General features: G+C 55.2%; 2 protein-coding genes across 2 annotated transcripts; one reads left to right on the plus strand and one right to left on the minus strand.

Annotated features, from left to right (window-relative positions):
- The first annotated feature begins 872 nt into the window (after window positions 1–872).
- LOC104331498 (uncharacterized) lies at window positions 873–4568 on the plus strand. Its single transcript, XM_075440504.1, has 7 exons — window positions 873–932; window positions 1197–1411; window positions 1493–1554; window positions 1730–1921; window positions 2185–2382; window positions 2882–3013; window positions 3940–4568. The coding sequence occupies exons 1-7, from the start codon at window positions 873–875 to the stop codon at window positions 4566–4568; spliced, it is 1488 nt and encodes a 495-aa protein (XP_075296619.1).
- A 2790-nt stretch (window positions 4569–7358) lies between these two features.
- Window positions 7359–9123, minus strand: LOC104331508 (fibrinogen-like protein 1-like protein). The gene is made up of 2 exons (XM_009936824.2): window positions 9066–9123; window positions 7359–7993 (listed from the first exon to the last, which is right to left on the minus strand). The coding sequence occupies exons 1-2, from the start codon at window positions 9121–9123 to the stop codon at window positions 7359–7361; spliced, it is 693 nt and encodes a 230-aa protein (XP_009935126.2).
- Window positions 9124–14351: the final 5228 nt, after the last annotated feature.

Consider the following 14351-nt stretch of genomic DNA (forward strand, 5'->3'; position numbering starts at 1 on the left):
AGAGGTGAGGGCCTGCTCCTCTTTCCCCCACAGAGCTGCTTTTAAGCTGCGCCTTTACCACTGGCATCATGGCAGCTGTGCAGCAGCCATGTCTGCACCCAGTCTTGTTCCTCCGGTTCTGCCCCTGATGGGACCCGCTGACTCGGCCTACAGGCTTGACCTCAGACCTTCCCCAGCTCTGCAGACGTGCTGGGTCCATGGCCCCAGCCAGCAACGGACTGTCACGATCTCCAGAACAGAATCTTATCTGGACTTTCTGCTGAACATCCTACACAAAGAGGTCCCTGCTGCCCAGGACCCTGCTGGGGCCTCTGGTGTGAAGGTTTTCAGGGGGAAACGGGGTGCATGAGAAGGCTTGGGAAGCACCTGAGGGCATACAGAGGGCTCTGGCATGAAAAGGAAGGCAAATGTCGGACACTGGGGTGCACTGCAAAGAAAGTGCGGGGTTCTAGGTGGTACCAGAAGGCAAACGGAGGAATCTGAGGTTTACAGGAGGAAAACCAGAGGCCTCCAAAGGTGCACCTTCTTTTGGGTGCACCAAAAGGTAAAAGGAACGATTCTTAGGGGACGAGAGGACTGAGTGGAAGTCTCTGCTTTGCACCAGAGGGCAAATGAAAGACCCTGGGGAGCATCAGAGGGCGCATCGAAACCACACATTCAATTCTGTGTGCATTCAGATCCTCTCCATTCCCCTCCATGCACTCTCTGTTCCCCCACGTGCCACTGTAGTCCCTGCCATTCTTCTCTTTTCATGCTCAGGCTCCTGCTGTGCCCATCTGTGGACCCTCAGTTACCCCCCCCCTTCCCTTTTGAGTGCTTGTAGATCCTCTCCGCTTCCCTACCTGTGCCTTGGAACCCCACAGTTCCCATCCATGCACGCTCAGATCTCCTCCACTCCCCTTCATGCACCCTCCCAGTCCCTCTTATCCTTTGTGAGTGTGTTACACCCAAGCCATGCCCCCTCTACATGCTTTCAAATTCCCTTTGTTCCCTTCTGGGTGCTTCTAGATCCCCTCTGATTCATTCTGTTCAGTTCCAAGCACTCTCAGATGCTCTCCATTCGTATGAGCTGCTCTCCATTCCCCTCGCCATACTCTTTTGGAACCAGCTCTGTTGTCCTCCTTGCACAAACAGATCCCCTCCATTCCCCTCCTTGTACGCTAAAGTGTCCTTTATTTCCCTCCATATGCACCCAGATCTCCTCTGTTACCCTCTTCGAATACTCAGATCTCCTCTATTCCTTCCAGTGTCTGTTTAGTGCTGACTTCTCCCCTCTGTGCATGCTCACATCCCACTTTGCCGCAACCAGTGCCCTCAGATTCCCATTGCTGCCCTCCATCAACACTCAGATCCCACCTGTCCCTTCTGTGGGTGCTCAGTTCCTATGGCTTCTGCCATCAGATCCCTTCCAGTACTGTTGTGCACCCTCAATTCCCTTCATTTTCCCTCCATGCACACCCAGATCCCCTCCATTCCCTCTCTATGCACACAGGATCAAGCCTTCTGCTTTCCCCTCCATGCATGCTCAGACCCCTCTGTTCCCCTCTGTACATGGTCAGGTCCCCATTGCTGCCCTCCATCCTCCCAGTTTTGCTCTGTTCCTGGGCAGCCACATGCTTTCCTCTGTGGCCATCCCTGCTGTGTGACCAGTCTCGCAGACCCAGTGCCCCAGAGACCACAGCTGTCTCAGATTGTCCACAGAAACCCTTCAGCCAGTGTCTTTCTGCAGTCTCGTTCAGCCGCATCCCAGCAGATCAGGACTGTGGCCCACTGGGGAACAGAGACCTCTCCTGCTTCCCCCTCTGCCACAACGCTCTGCCTGCTGCCATGCAGTCCAGAAAGCACCCGCCGCTCCAAATAACGTCCCACAACAGCCCGCCTCTCTGGGAGTCACGGGACTGCTCTGACTTCCCCACCAGGAGCTAGGCTGGGCTTGCCAAGAGCACATTAAAGAAGAACCAGTTGACCCAGAACCCTGATGTAATGGTGGGAGGCGGGGACATCCCCAGTGTTTGCTCTCCACACTGGTTGGTGACTGGTGTTCAAGTGTTTATTTACTGAGCTGCACTCTTCAAAGTTCCCAAATGTGCTGTTCCCAGGGGAAATTCCATCCAAGGAGCTAAGCACTCACAGAAGAGACCATTCCAAGGCCTCTTGCTGGCAACGAGGTTATTTTCTTTGCAGCTCAGGAAGCTGTGCACCTTGAAAAACAGGCACCTTCATCTCTGCTGGTGCTTTCCAAGGGCGCAAGGAAACCCAGCCTGCGTTCCTCCTGGGAAGGAAGCCGGACCTGCTCACCCCGCCCACCGCAGAGGGCCCTACAAATGCCCCTGAGAGCTGCTGCTCCACAGCTCTGCGCTCCGGAGGGCATCCCTGCCATGGGTGAGTACCAGGCTGGGAGTGGGTGCTCCTCAGCAGCGATGGGGGGAGCGAGGTCGGGCAGCCCAGACGGAGCAAGAGGCTCCGTGCGCTGGTCCTTGCATGCCGATGCGGAGTGGTGGCATCGGTGCCCTCCGAGGGCACGCTCACTTGCCACCCCAACGAACGCCAGCAGCTCGTGCCCTGCCTCAGGGGCCGGGAATGAAACCTGGCTCAGTGCGTTGCTGGGTTCTTTGCTCCACCCAGAACTATCTCGTCCATGACTTTTCAGGAGCTGGTAAAGGGGAAAAGGCAAGGTTGTCTACACCTTGGGAAAATGAGTTGAGGCCTTTTAGCAAGCTTTCCAGCTTGCACAGACCAGTCTGATGCTGCCCAGCATACTTGGTGCAGTTCTGCATCTCACACGGTCGTGTTACCCTGTGCAGTGGTGGGGTCATGGGGTTTCCAGCCTCTCTGGACGGAAGGTCACATTTCATCTTTTCTCCATCTTTTCCCTTTCTAGCAGCCCAGCGCCTTGTACTCCTTGTTTGTGTGCTGATCTTGGCTGTCCCAGGCCACTCCATGCATATACAAACACTAAACATCTTCAAGAAATCTTCCTCGAACACTTCGGCGAGTGCTCTGAAGAAAACCAGTATGTAGCATCCCGTGGGCATCACAGTGCTCTCACCAGGGCGCACAGTTCCATGGTCTGGGTCAGCCCTGGCTGGTGAACAGCCCCAGCCCCTGCTCTGGGCCAGTGGAGGCTTGGTAAAACAGCTCTTGGGAGAGGATGTGCTATGATGCCTCAGATCCAAAAACACCTCCGCAGTGTGTACGGGCAGGTGGGCTGAGGAGACATGGCATCAACCCCAGGCCATGCTCAGCTGGGGAGAGGAGCTCTGCCCATGCTGCAGGACGACCTTAGCTGTGGTGTGAGGCCCTGCAGCAAGAGAGCTGCAGGCATGGGGAGAGCACACAGCCAGCGCCACGGGGATCCCGTGCTTGTGCTCATGAACAGCCAGCTCTGGGTGGGAAGGGCCCTGCTCCGTCCCTAGCCCTGGCCCTGCTCCGGGATAGATGGAGGGTGGTGGCTGTGAGGAGGTGCACCCAATGCAGGCTGCAGTGCTCTGTGTGTGTGTGTGCACTCTGCAGACTGGTTGGGGTAACTGAGTGCGAGAAGGGGTCTTTTTTCTCCTGTTCCATCAGTCACAGGCAGGGGCAAGGTTCTCTTCACCTTCTTCCTCAGTATGACCATGTTTTAGTGACACAAACCCTTTTTCAGGAGACCCAAAGGAGCCCACTAGCGTCCATATCGGTCTTCTGGCCTGATGCCAGCATAGCCCAGTGGGTGTGGGGCCTTTCACTGGGCCTGCCTCCTGTTAGGTGTCCCATAACGAAGAGGAACAGAGGGCTGAGGCCAATCCACTCTCACATCCAGCCAAGCACATTGACCTGTCTGGGCTGAGACAGCTGATTATTCCCCAGGTACTCTGGCCAGATGTCCCTCTATCCTGTCATGGGGTGAAACACAGTTGTGTTGCACAGGGTCTTATTAAATCACCCTCTCCCCTGCCCCAGGCTGGCCCAAGGACTGCAGCGAAGTCCCCCATGGCAGCCCCAGCGGTGTCTACGTCATCCAGCCCGCAGGGTTGCACCCCATTGTGGTGTACTGCGAGATGAACGTGACGGACGGGGGCTGGACGGTCATCCAGAGGAACCAGCAGAGCACGGAGATCACCTGGGCCGAGTCCTGGAGCACCTACAAGAACGGCTTTGGGAACGTGCACACCGAGTACTGGCTGGGCACCGAGTACATCCATCAGATCTCCAAGCAGAAGGTCTACCAGGCCAGGTTTGTCATCTGGGATGCTGCAAACAACATCAAGTTTGCAGACTACAGCTTCTTCAGTGTGGAAGATGAGTCCCAGGGCTACCGGCTGCTGCTGGGAACGTACTCGGGGACAGCGGAGGATGCCATGGACTCAGACAATCCCAGGAATGTACACAACAATATGAAGTTCTCCACAAAGGATCGGGATCAGGACACTTACAGGGGGAACTGTGCCTCCCGCTATGGGGGTGGGTGGTGGTACTCGGCGTGTTACTCTGCACGGCTGAACGTCAAGGGGGCCATAACGTGGGGCAGCCTGTGCAGCGGCAACTGCAAAGCTTCTGCCATCCTCATCAAACCAGCTCCGCACCATTAGCAGTCTTTCCCCCTCCTGTCTGCACTGGGTGCACGGCCAGATCAGTGCCCTGGTGGGGCTTGTTTTTTTGGCTTGGGGTCTGGGGGTGAATAGGATTGTTCCTGTATATCAAGAGCTGTTTTCTTTTCATTTTTCACTTGAAAAGTAGAAAAGCACACTGCTTTGTCTCTGGCCTTTCACCTGTGGTGAATTTTAAGGGATCATTATTTTAGAACAAGTCTTTATAAATGCTGTGGTTTCCAAGCATGTTCTTCTGGGAATGCTCAGAAACGTAAAACCTTCCTGATCCAGCAAGGTCTTATTCTCTTTTTGCTTAGCAAAAAAAGGTCAGTCCTCGCGAGCTAGCCTGATCTAAGCCACTCTGAGCCCAGGCAGGCCATGTATGCACCATATCCCTGCCATAGCCTGTATCCGTCCTGCAGAATAAAATTGCTTCCAGAGCCTGCACAGACACACGCAGATGTCCTTCATTTGTTTGGGAACTTCTCTCAACTGTTGCCAGTTTCTTGTGAGGAGTAGACCGGAGGCTTCTGGTGCAGTAGGAAAAGACTTTCAATGGAAAATTTTTCATAATATTTAACCGAGGAATTAAAGACAAAAATTCAAAACTTTCAGTTAAAGAAGAGAGTTGGGTTTCAAGGTGGGGGGGTCTTTCCAAAAAGGAATGCACTACCCCATGGCCAAGAGCAAGCAGTGGGGGTAAGCGAGAAGCATCAGCTCAGTGCAGCCCTACCAGCCATGACTTGGAGCTAACCCGAGACAGCAGGCCAGGCCAGCATCATCCTGCCTTGCTAACCTTGTGCATGCTGACCCAGGCCTTGTGAGGAAACTGGAAGAGTGGGCAGGGAAGAAAGGGTCAACAGCACTGCAAGCCCACGCAGCATGGCTGTGATGCTGGGGCGGGTTTTAGAGCTGAGGCAGCCGGTCATGGCAGGGAACACAGATTTTCAAGAGGCCTGGATCAGCTTGGGTCCACGTAGGCTTGCTCCGGTGTGGTGACATCTCTGTGCACTGGACAGTTCTGCAGTGGACGTGGTACATGTGATGTGGTCTCCCAGTGCTGAGTGATGCCTTGCTGGCTTCACTGTTGCTAATACAGCCCAGGATGCAGTTCGCCTTCAACACTGCAAGGGTGCATTGCTGACTCCTGGGCAGACTGCTGTTTACCAGCAACCCCAAGCCCTTTTCTGTTGAGCCTCCCCACTCCAGTCAGGTTGTACATCCAGGCTGGAGTGCAAATGACTTTTAAACCAGCAGACATATCTCTCAGTCCAGAAATACTACTCTCCAGTCATCTCAGACTGGGAAGCCTTTCTCAACCAGCAGTTCCTCATGCATCTACCTCCTCGCGCATCAGGGCTGCAGGCCCGCAGATGCCTCCAGGGCACCCAACTGAACATGACACTGCCATGGCTCTGCAGGGTGCCCTGGGACCTCCGTCACATTTCTCCGCGTGAGAGTCCCAAGCTGTTCAGGATTCACAGCCATAAGCCTTCCTCAAGCTCAGCGTTTCTTCCAAAGACACAGGAGAGGGACCATGGCTTCTTTCAAGCCCAAAGTTCAAACTTCATTCCATCACAAATGAGCCACATTCCCCTCCTGCAGCAGAATATGATGGGATTGGCTTACCCGCATCTCTCCCAACCTCAGGGAGCCCACCACCCTCTCCACATTCCAAAGCGCGGTGGTTTCTTCCCTTTCCCAGCATAGACCAACCACCCAGCCCTGGACAGGGGCAAACTATGAGTGAGGGTTTTGCAAGATACCAGGCTTTGCTGGCCCTGTTGGCTAATCGTGGTCTTACAGGCACACTTCAGTGCACAGTGGTTGGAACAAGCCACTGGAAGCAATATTGCATCCAGGGACCTGAGAACCAAACTAGAGACAGAATTAGGTACAACACCTCAACTCAGCTGTGGACAACAACCGTAGCAAAGGGAGGAGAGCTACAGGCTGCTGCCAGGAACAATCAGCAGCAGGGAGAATCAATGTCAGGCCTTTCAGCATGGAACATAGAAATATTTCAGAAAAAAAAGAAAAATCAACACAGAACCCCTGTATGCCACACCAGTCTGTACCAGCTCATCCTGGGAGCAGAATCAGCTCCACAGCTGACCTGGCCTGGCACTGCCTGAGCAGATCACCTTGAACTCAGCAGCTGACATGCCAGCCCTGCGGGAGGTGAGCTCTGCACATCCCGGGGAGATCTGGCATCCCTTGGGCAGGTGAGTCTCCTTGCCCAGGAGAGGACCTGCATAATACACCTACTTTCCCCCAGGTCCACCACCCCAGAGGCTGGATAGAGTGATCCCCCCCACTTGTGTGCGGTGTCGCGGCAGCAGGCAGACACGAGGCAGAACTCTGGCTCCAGGTTTTATTGCAGCTGATTTCTCCCACCATGGGTAGCAGAGCTGTGGGGCGTGCGGGGCCCGGGGAGGGAGCGGGGCCTGAGAAAAGCAGGGGTACACCGGCTGCGCAGGGGAGGGGCCTTGCACTGTGTCACCCTCCCCAGGACAGGGGTGGGCACACCTGCCCCAAACCAGTGCCTGCGTCCCAGTGCCGGCCAGCACCGCGGCACCGGTCAAAGCTGCCCGCCTGCCCGGGGCTCCAGGCCATTGCTCCTGAGCCCAGAGCCGCTGTGCTTCGGCTGGTGACAGCGTGGGAGCTGCGGGCAGCGCAGGACGTGCACCGGGACTGGCACGGGGCTGTTGGCAGGCACGGGAACGGGGCACTGAGCTGGGGACGGTGGCAATGCCCCAAGCTCCCGGGAGGCTGGGCGCTGCGGCATGGTCAGCACACGTCTGTGGGTTTGACCAGGATGAGGGAGGATGCGCAGTCACCATTATCGCAGAATCCTGGCCACAGGATGTATTTCTTGGCATTGAGCAGGACGTTCTGGCACCTGTCGTACCACCAGCCCCCGTAGCTGTTGGCGCAGTTCCCACTGTACTGGTCCTGGTCCTTGTCGGTCGTGCTGAACTTCATGTTGTCATGGATGCCCCCCTTCTTGGGGTGATAGCTGGTCAGGTAGTCATCCCCATCACCGGAAAACCGGCCCAGCCTCAGTGGGTACCCGCTGGCCTCGCTCTCCACCCTGAAGATGTCATACTCAGCATAATGGGTGACATTGGCTTTATTCCGCACGACGAAGCGGACCTTGTAGGTGCCCTGCTGCGTCAGCAGGTGCAGGTACTCGGTGCCCAGCCAGTGATCACCCTGCACGTTCCCGAAGCCGTACTTGTAGGTGGTCCAGGATTGCTTCCACGTGAGCTCAGTGTCATGAGAGTTTCTCTGGACAACGGTCCAGCCCTTGCCCTCGGTGTCCATGTCACACCACACCACACGTGGGGGGGACTTCGCCGGCTGGATGACATACACCCCGCTGGGGCTGTTCTTGCGGAGATGGCTGCAGTCTGCGGGGAACCCTGTGGCAGCAGCAGTGAGAAACACAGGTTGGTGTGGGAGAGGGAAGGATCAGATGAGTCTGTCAGGGCAGCAAGGAGCTCCTGTAGCAGAGTGAAGACTCAGGACAAGAAGGGCTCCTTTGTCTGTGGTCTACTCCACAGTGTGGTGTGGCTTTTCCACTGGCTCATCTACAGAGCAACCGAAGGTCTGTAGGACAGTAGCCCTGGTAAGAGCCCTAGGATCTGTTTCTCATGACTTGCTATTTCATTTGGAGCCTTCTAATGCATGTGGCCAAGAAAAGAGGGGAAAAAATGTCCTCCAGGTGCCAGTGATGGCCTCCAGGTATATCTGGTCCTCACACAGGGCCACTTGATATATAGAGCTGCAGCTCTTGCAAGGATCAGAAGTGTCCAAAATGCTCCACTGGATGAAGATACATTGTGAAAATTTATGTTTTCTCTGAGGGTCATGCAATTGCAAAAGAAAGCTAAGTTGTACCTCAACCTCATAGGGATCTTGTCTCCCAGCTTGTTGCAGTTTATCTGTTAGCAGGACTGATCTGTCATGACTTACTTGCCAAATTAATTTGTTGTCTAATTTGTTTTTCTTGTTTTGTGTCTGATGAGAGACAATTTGCTGTGGGTAATTCTGTTTCAGTCCATGAAATTCTATTTTTCTTGGGCACACAGGTCTTGTAGGGAATGTAACCCTTCCCTGCAGGGGTGACGGGAATACCCCTAATCCAACAAGAGCTAAAGAAAAAAAATGGCTGGGAGGGTCTCTCCTAGAACCAAAGTGTGAAAAGACACAAGCACCGCAGAGCACTCCTGCCAGGTTATGGTGTTTGGGCAGAAACCCCTTGATTTCAGCATGGAGCCTTCAAGCGGGGGGTGGCCTGGCAGGTGTCAGGCTGCTCACCTTACAGGGGTTGGTGTGTGTGAGGCATTCTTGTGTTGGGGTGTCCACACACCCTGGGTGCACGCTGACCTTCCCAGCCCTTAGCAGACCTGAGAGCCGGTGCAGAGCTAGGCAGACGCTGTCCTGCTCTGCACCTGGGTGCACAGTCAGTGCCCCCACCCACTCTGTACTCACCGCTCCGGGAGCTGGTAGTGGGCACTGCCGGGCCAGCGCTCACGCAGAGGAGAAGCATCCCCACCACGGCGGGCAGGAGGACAAGGTCCCCGCAGAGCTGACGCGTCCCAGCCTGGAGCCCTGGGGAAGAAAGGGCCCATCACCACCAGGGTCCCCGGGCAGCCCCCCGGCTCCCGCGGAGCTCGGACCAGGGCAGGCAGAGCCGTGGGGCGCAGGCAGGAGCAGGGGCTCCCGGGGTGGTGGGAGCTGCAGCTTCGGCACAGGCTCTGCCCCTGCAGGGCTGAAGCAAGAGGAGAAACTGCTTTGCCACCCTCCTGGTCAACCCCTGCACCAGCCAGCCCGAAAACTGCAGTTCTGTTCTCAGAACCTATGGCCCAAGAGTTGCTAAGAGAGGACAATGACACATCTAGATCTGGGGAAGAGTAGTTTGCCAGGGCGGGGGCATCACAGGATACAGTTCTTTTTGAAGTAATCATGCTTAAGTCTTTTGTATAAGCTGCTCCAGACCAATGACAGCTAGTAGGAAACCAGATCCAGAGATGGGTCCTGTTGCACATATGCCAGCTCCCAAGCAGACAGCAGGAAATCTCCCGGGCCCACACAGTGACACAAGCCCAAATCCTCCATGCTGGCCACCAGCACACCCCTACGCCCTGACTAGCTCAGTTACTGGGGGAGATGCCACCACGCCTGGGGAAGGACCCCTGTGCAACCACAGGTGCCACATGCATTGGTCAGGAAGGGAAAGGACCAAGTGGAAAGCTAGGTCTCCACATTAACCTCCCGTGACAGGACACGGGAACACAGGGCATAGGTAGCCTGGGGAAAGCATAGGCTGGCACCAAGCATGCGTGTCGTTTGGCGCTTTGGTCTTGCGTCCCTTCTGCTACCAGGGTGCCTCGCAGCATGCATCACCCAGGCACGAGCATGGCTGTTGCTCTGCTAATCAGCTTCTGCCTTTGTATACTCACCCCGGTCACGTCTTGTCTGAGCCCAGCACCACACATGAATGCAGTGTGCCACTGGGAAGAGAACTCACCCATCACAACAGCACAGCTCGGCAGAGAGCAGGAACCCGGTGGTGCACCCTCCCACGCCGAGCTTTCCGCGGTGACTTTATAGGCACTGCACACACCCACTCGTGTTCACACTTGTTATTTCTAAAGGCACAAGGAGGCACTTGCAGGTTGTGACTCAAGAAGTTTTCAGATCCCATGACAGCAGAACTGAAGCCCCTGAGGGGAGGGAGGCATGCCCTCCCAGCCAGAGACGTACAAAATAATACCCTCCATGATGAGGGATTTCAACTATTGACTCTACCAGCTACACAAACACTACATGTGAATTGCGTGCTTGGAGCAAATTCTGGAGAGCCGTGGTCAAACCAAAGTGGAGAGACTCAGCTTTTTAAGGACATATACACAGAAACTAGCAAAGGAGGAGAGATTAGCTCTCCTATGTGCCCGGTCCCAAAGGTGACCTTGGAAGGACGAGGACAGGTACTCAAGAGAGGTGCCTGCCTGCTTCCTCTCCACTGGCAGGTTTCAGGATCAATGGGTGAAGTCATTGGGCTGGAACCAGTGTCCAGCAGCCAGAAGTCGCTGTGTCCCCTGGCACCCCAAACTGCACGCTTTGAGTAGGGGGCCAGGGCTCCAGGTCACAAACAGGTGCCTGTGGGTCCCTTTGCCACTCTCCTTCCCAAACTCTGTCTTTGGCCTGGTGAGACTCTGCAGATCCTCCACCAGCCTCAGAAGGGTCGACTGGAGGTTGCTTCCTCTACAGGAGAAAAATGTTCTCAGGGCAGGGAGGGAGGCTTGTTCTTCACACCAGAAGGTGAAGACAGCTCCATCACTTTGTCAAGCCCATTTTAAGGGGATAGAGATGTGGCCCTTCTACTTTCTTCTCCTGTGTTGGTTTCAGTAGCCTACTGACCAGATGTCTTCTTCATGGCACAAATTTAAACCTGGGATTCACAGAAAGCCAGTGTCAAGCTGAGGCTCCCACCAGACTTTCCATACTGCGGGAGCCCACATCAAGCAGTGCATCTCGCATGTCTGGATGGCCAGTGGCATTGATGCCTCTCTGAGGTAGTTGGTGTCTGGATCAGCTTCCATCTGAACCCTGAGATCTGCCTGTTGCTTGCTTGGTTAGAGGCCCAGAGACTCATTTAGTTTGGGAGAATCATGAAAGCTGCAGTCCCGAGTCTATGGAGAGGGGCCCAAGCTGCCCTGGGAAGAAGGACCACAGGCAGAGGGGCCATGTCCCCTTTCTGTGGGGGCAGAGGAAGTGGATGACCTGGGGCTCCCGTGGGCTGATGCCAGCACTGAGCAATGCCACGTCGGGGGCTGTGGTGGATGCCTGTGGCCCAGCTGGCAGGCAAGCTGCTGCTGGCGAGCCACCACTTGGACTGCTAGTGGCCACAGGGCTGCTGGCCGCAGCAGGAGCATGGGCCCCGCATGTCGTGGAGACCATGTCCTTCCCTGCCCTGGGTGCAGCAGGCTACACCAGACTGCTCCAAACAGATGGTATTTCCTTCAAAGAAACAGTCTGTCAAGAGGACAGCTAATCTATGGTCCCGCAGAGACCCCAGTCTTGACTTTAGCTCAAATATTCCAGAGGACAGTGTCTTCAAAGTTATCAAACAGGGGTTTTCTAGATCACGCTGATGTGGGACCTCTTTCTAAGCAGACATCTGCAAGCAGACCTCTGAGCAGACAGGGGTTGGAAGCAGAGCTGAGGACAGCAACCACTGGTTGCACTCAAGAGAGGCAGAGCAGGGAGCACCATGCAGGACTCAAAGGAGGAGAACAAAGGCACAACCCAGCTCTCTGAGAGCAGCAAAGGCTGGCTGCTCCCCACGGGCAGGTGAGTCAGAAGCCAGGGGTGCACCCTGAGGAGGCAATGCCCACGCTGGCGGGGGTCCATCCTGCCGGGTCTGAGCACAGCAGGCAGAGCGAGTGTTGGCCACAGCTCCAGGCAAGGCGAGCAGTCAGCCAGGTCCAATGTGCTGGACAAAAGGACACAGTGCAAAAGGCAGGGCTGGAAATATGCTACAACATGGACCTGAGCAGTCCATCCAGGAAAGAAGCCATCTACAGCTCAGGTCTAAGATCCATCCAGAAAACAAGGCCAGGGCGGGGACTGGAGACCAGTACTCACACAGTACAGCTCAGGTTAGGACTGAAGTCCCAGGGCCAGCCTGAAACCAGCCTCATGGGGCCAGGTAAAGGTCCCAGATGGGACCAGTCACCAGTCGTTAAGGCCCGCTGGTGCCCTCAGGGACAAGACAGTTTATCCTGAAAGAGCAAATCACACCAGCCTGGCTGCCTAATCGGGTCTCTCACGCTCCATAGGCCCTCAAGCTTCTGCTGTAGCTCTTTGGGCTTACACAGCGGCTGCTCAAGACACGTTCTGCTGCAGCCAGCTCTGCATCTTGCACAAGGCCTGGCACCATGGCTGTGCTCCTGCAGAGATACAGAGGCACAAGGACTAGGGAGGGGGATTCTTCAGAGAACCAGAGAAACACAGGGTAACCAAGACCAGGAGGACCTCCAAGTGTCTCTGGTCTGAGCTCAAGCCCAAAGCAGGCACAACTTAGAATGGGTTGCTTAGGATCATGTCTGGGTCAGTTGTGAATATGTCAAGGAATGGAGATCCCACAGCTTCTCTTTTTTTTCTTCTTTCCCCAGTCTTTTAACACCCTCAGGCTGAATTTTTTTTTAATCTGTCTCCATTTTCCCTCCCTTCCCTTATGTCCATTGCCTCTCATCCTATCCTTGTCCACCTCCAAGGAAAGTCATAGAATCATAAGGTGATAGAATAATTTAGGTTGGGAGGAATCTCTGGAGGCCATCTAATCCAATCCCTGCTCAAATCAGGTCCTTGTATGGTCCAGTCTTGAACACCTCTAAGGATGAAAATCCCACAGCCTCTCTCTGGGCATCTGTTCTAATATTTTACCAACCTCATGTTAAAAAAAGTCCCTATTTCTAACTGGAATTCCTGTGTTTCAACTCTGATCCATTGCTTCTCATTGAACCACCATAAACCTCCTTGAACAGCCTGGCTCCATGTTCTCTGTACCCTCCCATGAGGTCGCTGTAGTCAGCAATAAGACCTCCCCGTTGCCTGCTCTTCTTCTGGTGGGGCAAGCCCAGTTGTCCCAGGTTCTCCTGACATGTCCTAAGCTCTGCGCCCCTGACCAGTCCGGTGGCCTCCTCTGGACTCGCTCCAGTCTATCAATATGTTTCCCGTAACGAGGGGTCCAAAACGAGACACGGTGCTCCAAGGAGCCTGACTCCGTCTGCTCTCCACCCTCCCACCAGGCAGCTGTAGGCAGCAACAAGATCCCACCTCCGCCTTCCCTTCTCCAGGCTGAACAAGCCTGTCTTTCTCAGCCTGTCCAGGTAAGTCGTGCTCCTGCTTCGACTGTCTTGGTGGTCTCAGTGGGACGCCTGGGGTTCTAGTTGCTGCCATGCACGGGGAGCCCCATGCAAGGCACAGCACTCCAGCTGCCGCCTCACACATGGAAATGAATAATCCCTTCCCTCACTCTCCTGGATGCATTTGTCCAGATGCAGTCCAGGATGCAGCAATAAACAGTTCTGTGCCACAACTGTGGCTCTTTCAATGCCAAACTTACACCGAGCAGGAGCTGGGCCCCAGGACACAGCTGGGGCTTCAAGAAATCCCCTCTATGGCCTTCCCCCTGCCTGCTTTGCCAAACCCCAGCCATAGCAACCTGGAAAAGCTGGCTGGGGTCTGGAAGCTGTTGGTGGAGCTCTGCTGAGGGTTGCTGCCTGCCTTTGTTTGCATCTGCTGCTGATCAGAAGCAGCAGCACATCAGGGCATGCACCGGAGCCTCCGTGACCACACAGCCATGCTGCAAGCAAACAGCCTGTGACAAAATCCCAGCCTGCTCCTGCCATCCTTGCTGTCCAGCACAAGGTGGATGCTGGGGTACAGAAGTCCTCACAACTCAGAATACCATGGGTATCAGTCCCTAGAATAAGGATGGTCTGCTATTTTCTGTAAGAAATCCATGGTGTAAGCACTCCTAGTAGCAGAGCAGGGCTTGGAGTGGGACCGTTTTACGTCGGTGTCACCTCACATTTCCCAAAGGGCCCTTGTGACTGCGGCAAGGGGAGACCGCAGCGCAGATTGCGCAAGAGGCAGCGTGGTGGTGGCAGGCCAGGCACGTCAGGAGGCACCCGGAGCGGCACTTCTGGAAGTTCAGTGCAGTCTGCAGGAACACTCGAGTACCTCTTCCCTGAAAGGTCTAATGGG

Source organism: Opisthocomus hoazin, chromosome 20, assembly GCF_030867145.1.
Source record: "Opisthocomus hoazin isolate bOpiHoa1 chromosome 20, bOpiHoa1.hap1, whole genome shotgun sequence".
Taxonomy (NCBI): domain Eukaryota; kingdom Metazoa; phylum Chordata; class Aves; order Opisthocomiformes; family Opisthocomidae; genus Opisthocomus; species Opisthocomus hoazin.